General features: G+C 42.8%; 1 protein-coding gene across 1 annotated transcript; it reads right to left on the bottom strand.

Moving 5' to 3' along the window:
• Nucleotides 1–1,570: 1,570 nt before the first annotated feature.
• On the bottom strand, nucleotides 1,571–5,713 carry LOC149239131 (uncharacterized). The gene is made up of 3 exons (XM_089369763.1): nucleotides 4,768–5,713; nucleotides 4,109–4,593; nucleotides 1,571–4,003 (listed from the first exon to the last, which is right to left on the bottom strand). The coding sequence occupies exons 1-3, from the start codon at nucleotides 5,711–5,713 to the stop codon at nucleotides 1,571–1,573; spliced, it is 3,864 nt and encodes a 1,287-aa protein (XP_089225889.1).
• Between the last annotated feature and the right edge of the window lie 287 nt (nucleotides 5,714–6,000).

The raw sequence follows: 6,000 nt of genomic DNA, 5'->3' as shown, positions 1-6,000 counted from the left end.
CCACCATCAGAGGCGCCAGGACCCTACATTGTTGAACAAAAGCCAGAATCACCAACGCTACAAGTCGCTATGCCAAAGGTAACTAGTTTGCATTCTGATTTATGTAAATGTGTAGTTATTTGCAGATTTAATGGCTTCTGGCCAAAATCAGATGCCTTGCACCAATGGATCTATACAACATGGACATCAAGCTGTGAAATATACCTTTGTCCCAAAGGTTACTTCATAGTCAGATTTAACTCAGAACAAGAACGAGACAACATTATCAATCAGGGGCCTTGGTTCTGGGGCAGTGCTGGCGTCTTCCTTACCCCCTGGTTTCCTGATTTCGACGCTAATACAATGAAAGTTTCAACGATGCCTGTATGGGTGAGGCTACATGGTCTCCCTCTACACTTTTGGAATCACAAAGTATTAGCTGCCATTGGGGATTCCCTGGGGAAATTCCTAAAAATGGATGAAGACAGAGCTATCAGGGGAATATTTACTTTTGCCAGAATATGTGTAGAAGTGGACCTGAGTCAAGGGCTCCCTGACCACATCACGTTGAACTTCAATAACTCTCAATGGATACAACAGCTCGACTATGAGAACACAGCATTCCGGTGTAGGGGATGTATGCAAACAGGGCACCTTCAATATGACTGCCCTTTTGCTCGAAAGGACACCAGGAGAACCAAGAATCAACAAAAAAAGCCCAAAGGCTGGCAGAACACCGAACTAGTGGAAGAAGAAGACACAATCATGGAGCCTACAGAGAATCAGACAGAACCCGATAATCTAACGAGACAGACATTTACTCAGGAGGAGAACGCTCCAGCTACACATTCAGGGACTCACACTTTGGATCTGCAACGAGAGCCACAAATGGAAATAAGCGGCATCAAAAGAACCCATGGATCAGAGGGCTCGGATTCTGACAAAGAACTCCAACTAATCACCATGGAAAATCAGCTAACGATCATTACACCCACTCCCGACACTGGTGGTTGGCGACGGGTGGAGAAGAAGAAGGGTAGAAAAGTCTAATCTCACTGGAATTCTTTTTCCTTTTCTCTATATCTTGTAGCTTTTTTTTCCGGGGAAAAAATCACAACTTTTTATTAAGGCAATAAAAAGTTTTACAAGCTATTGAAACATATTCCACCATCTTTGGCTCATAAGACTGCTGCTCTGCTCAACATTTAAGGAGCTGTTCTGCTGTTCTGCTCAACAATTAAGGAGCTGTTCTGTTGTTCTGTAGGACACAGAACCTTTACAATCAACCTCCCAAAAACGAAGGTGCTATATCAACTATGTATCGTTAATGTGTAACCAAAAAATACTGGGGCCTCCTTTTATAAGCAGGAAAACAGCCCCCCATAACAAAAAACAAAAATGTCTCAAAGCCCGAGAGCAGTTCCAAAACGGATATCAAGGACATAAACTGTTTGCTGTGTACATATAAAACTGCTACTGAAAATCATGGTCTCTAAGAAAAAAAACAGAGCTGGAAAATACAAGGAAAAAACATATATATTATATAGTGCCGCTGCAAGAACTGTTTTCAAAAAGAAGCTGGACGGCCAAATCATAGAGACTGTGCATAGGGAGGCATATTTGATCTGACTGTATGCCCCTGTCTGAACTCTTCTATGACCCAGTTGCCCATATCCTGTTGTACACCAGCTTTAGATAGCTGGTCTGCTTCTTCATTCTTGTCCCTGTAAATGTGGCAAATAGAAAAAGTGTTAAAAGATGCCTTTAATAATAAAATTTCTTCCACAAGAGTTTTCAATATCTGATTATGACAAGATGCTTTTCCATTGACCCAATTAATGACATTGAGGGAGTCCCCAAAGATCTGTATCTTGTTTATGTTTCTGTGAAGAAGCCAACATAGAAGGTAACGAAGAGCTGATAATTCCGCAAAGTTATTAGTGCCATAGCCCAGCCCAACAGAAGCTTTTAATGAATGATCAGGATCGATATGAAAGTACAAGCCAGCTCCTGCCCTGTTATTTTGTGAGGCTCCATCAAAAAAACCCCAAGGAATGCCTTCTTGTATGGTGATTGGTTTTTGCTTTTGTTTTTGTTCTTTTTGTTCAGGAGGTGGTAATGCAGAATAAATGGCCGCAATGTTAGTGGCAGTGACGAAAGAAGGAGTATCCTTGTCTTGAAAAGTGCTTTTATTCCTGGCAAGCCATATTCCCCAGCAGTATATGAGTGGCAAGTTTCTCAGGTTTCCATCAGGGAATTCTTGCCACCAATTTCTCCAAGCTGACTCCAAAGAATCGAGGCCCCATCTAGCATTTACCTTAAGCAGCGCAGTAGCTTCCTCCCAAATCTGTCTAGAGATAGCACAAGATATGAAGAGGTGGTTTATGGATTCTTCATCTGACTTGCACAGTGGGCATCTACCAGGCCCAACAAGGAATCTTGACTGTAGAATTTCCCAAGTTGGGATCTTCCTTTTTAAGATACACCAAAGAAACAGTCTGGCCTTGGCTGGGCTTTTGAGTTTCCACAAATTTTTGGCCCACCACTCCGGGATGCCCCAGCCTTTTTTTCCCATCAAGAAAAGGTATCCATCTTTAGGCGAGTAATCCCCATTTTTGCTCTGGGCCCACAACAGGCAATCAGGTTCTTCTTTTATCCTGACATTAGAACGTTGAAGTTCTTTTATAAAGACCTCCCATTCAGCCTTCCACCTGATATTGATTCCCATCTCGACATCATCCTTCCAGGCCTGACCCCAGATTGTAGCTTGTCCCACCTTCTCCACTTGATTTAGAGATGTAATACCTTTGTTATCCAGATGTCTGAGGAGTCCAGGTGAGAGGGCATAATCTTCATTGCATCCTACCCAAGGGTCTCTGCCAATCCTGATTTGTCTACCGTCACCGACTTTCCAAGCTAAACCTTGTTCGATCACGAAGAAAGCTTCCACCGTGGCCTTCCAAATGGCAGAAACGTTTTTTTTCTTCTTGTTTTGACTCCGGATCCAATCTTCCAGGGGAATAGGGTCGATGTATTTCCTTTTCACCACTTTTGTCCATAAATTTTCCATGGTTATTAGCCTCCATCCCGATTTTGCAGCTAAAGAGAGACTGAATTCTGGGAGTCTTTTAATGCCCCATCCACCCCATTCTTTTGGTCTGGCCACTTTGTCCCAAGATACCCAAGGCAGAATAGAAGATTCCTTAGTGCCGGCCCAAAGAAATCTGCTACATATTTTCCTGATTTTCTCCATCACTCCTTTGGGGATCCAAGTCAGGGCTGCCCAATATACCGGAATAGCTAGGAGAACAGATTTTATAAGAGTCAGCCTCCCAGCTCTGGAAAGCCACCTAAAGCTCCAATGTGATATTCTAGCTTCAATTTTGGCTATGAGCCAGTTCCAATCCTCATTTTTGTAGCCTACAGGCTTTAGCCAAAAGCCCAAGTATTTGAAAGGAGTATCCAAAGGCTGTATAGGGAAGGGGAATAAATTAGCCAGACTGTTCCTTTCCCTTCTTTCAAATGCTGCAACACAAGCTTGAGACTTCCCTGAATTAATCTGCATTCCAGTGGCTTTAAGGAAGAGATCAAATATACATTTTAATTCCTTCAGTTCATCAGCGGAGCCATTAGTGAAAATCAAAATATCATCAACAAAAAGGAGGTGTGTGATGAAGAGATTGATTGCTACCTCTATACCTTTTACCTTACCCGTCCTTCTGGCTTTATGGATTAGTCTACTTAGTCCTTCTGCCACAAGAAGGAACAGAAGGGGAGATAATGGGCACCCCTGCCTTAATCCCCTCTGACTGTTGAAAAAAGAGGAGGCCGCACCGTTAACCAGAACAGCAAAACTGACATTTGTGATGCACCCCATAACCCAACTAACAAAGGAATAGTTGAAGCCGAGATGTGTAAGCAACATCCGCAAATAGAGCCAGCTCATCCGGTCATATGCTTTAGATAAATCAATTTTGAGCACAGCACCCTTCTTATTCTTCATCCGTATACTATGAATAACCTCCTGGGCAACCCCAATGGCTTCATGAATTTGTCTTCCATCCAAAAAACCAAATTGTTCCATCGAAATGTTTTGTGATAGAATTGGTGCAATTCTGAGAGCAATAACCTTTGCAATAATCTTATAGATGCAATTACACAAGGATATTGGCCTGAAGTCTTCGAAACTATCCGGATCATCCTTTTTTGGAATAAGAGCTATGAAAGTTGAATTGAAGGGTCTATAGATTTCTCCTTTCTGTCTTGACTCTTCAACTACTTCAGTTATTTCTGTTCCCAGTTGTTCAAAAAAATGAAGGAACAACTCTATAGTCCAGCCATCAGGGCCTGGGCTCTTGTCTTTGCCCATGAGTTTCATAGCTGCTTCCACCTCCTCCTTTGAGACCGGGGAGGACAGTTCTTCTGACTCATCTTCCTCTATGAACCTAGGAAAGCTTTGGGCCGTTTGGATGACTTCTGCAATCGTAGCCTCCCCAGAATCAGAGAAAATGTTCTGAAAGTGTCTTTTCCCTAGCCCAGAAAGCTCTGGGAAGGAATTGACCATCCTCCCTTCTTCATTTTTAAGGCGCCATATAGTATTTGCAGCTTTCCTACCTTTAGCAAAGTTATGAAAAAACTTAGTATTCTCATCCCCCGACTTTATCCAGACAGCCCTGCTTTTTATCCTCCATTCTTCTTCCTTATCCAGTAGGATTTTATTTTGTTGTTTCTCCAAATGGAGGATTCTGTCTTTGGTTGACTGGGAGGAGTAACCATCAACCTCCATACTTTCCAACTGCTTCAGTTCCTCCCTAATATTTCCCAGCTCCTCGCTTTGTTTCAGCTTTTTTTCCTTTGCCCAAGAGATAGTGGCTTTCTTCAAATTTTTCAGGTTCTCCATGAACAGGAAACTCCTATCCCCATCAGAGTTTGGTACAGGGTGTCTCCATGTATTATTGAACAAAGTGCAGAAAGAGGGGTCTTGGAGCCAAGCAGGATTGAACTTGAAGGGAGCTGGGGGCTTGGGGGGAGGGAGGGAGAGGTCAAGAAAAACAGGGAAATGGTCTGAATTTCCTCTTTCCTCAATCCACTGTTTGATCACAGGAATTTTTGATAACAGGGGCTCAGCAATGAGGAAACGGTCAAGTCTTTTGGCTATTTGATCCTCACCTATTCTTCGATTTCTCCAAGTAGGTTTCAATTTGATCGGAGATGGATCAGAGAGATTGTTATCCGATATTAGATTGAGGAGGAAATCAGAAAGAGGATCTTCTCTGGCTGATGGCCCCCACGCTTCAGCTCTGCCAATGGAGAAATTTAAGTCACCACCCATGAGTAAATAAGGAGTCTTCATCACCGATTTCATCATCAGATTTTCCCAAAAGGATTCCCTGCCCTGACAGGGCCCATACACATTTACCAAGGTGATAGGGAAAGGGAAATCCGGAGAAAGAGCCTCCAATCCCAGAACAGATTTCATTGCCCATTGGTTTATAATTTTAATCCGTCCTTCTTTAATTCCAATGGAGATGCCCCCCGAATGACCAGAAGAGTCAACAGCTGTAAAGGACCATCCAAGTAAAATAGTTTTTAGTAAGGCCTCTACCTCAACAGCCTTACCCAAAGTTTCTTGCAGAAAGATTACATCCAGATTAGAGTTGTTTATCCATTCTTTTAAAGCCAGTTTTTTAGGTTTACTGGCCAAACCTCTACAATTCCATGATGTCAAAATCATTTAATAACATTCTCAGGGGGATGGGCTGCTCTAAGGACCCCCGGAATAGAATATTGTTTGCCGTCTGCAACGTCAAGTTTTGCTTTAATCTTTGCTTTGGACATATCTGACTTCCTACCTCGCTTATTTTTGAGGCAGCTATGTACATCGTTTTGTCCCAATCCACCTACAGTCCCAGTATCACTATGTTTCCCTCCCAAGGATCTCAGGTTATATGGACAGGGAGATCTGTCAACCGGAAGGGAAAGAGGGGGCCAATGGTCTTCACGATTAATATCTAGAGCTGG

Source organism: Pinus tabuliformis, chromosome 8 (genome assembly GCF_031772625.1).
Source record: "Pinus tabuliformis cultivar Carrire ecotype Pingquan chromosome 8, CPIR1, whole genome shotgun sequence".
NCBI classification, from domain to species: domain Eukaryota; kingdom Viridiplantae; phylum Streptophyta; class Pinopsida; order Pinales; family Pinaceae; genus Pinus; species Pinus tabuliformis.
Note: the sequence above shows the minus strand (reverse complement) of the source record. Positions and strands in the feature narration are given on the sequence as shown.

What these genes read in the sequence shown, in the direction of transcription:
- LOC149239131 (XM_089369763.1), bottom strand. Translation starts at nt 5,713, where the DNA reads ATGATTTTGACATCATGGAATTGTAGAGGTTTGGCCAGTAAACCTAAA. An exon ending in GGAACTGAAGCAGTTGGAAA is followed by an intron (nt 4,594 to 4,767) that starts GTATGGAGGTTG and finishes ACTTTGCTAAAG; the next exon opens with GTAGGAAAGCTGCAAATACT. An exon ending in TCTATAAGATTATTGCAAAG is followed by an intron (nt 4,004 to 4,108) that starts GTTATTGCTCTC and finishes GGGGTTGCCCAG; the next exon opens with GAGGTTATTCATAGTATACG.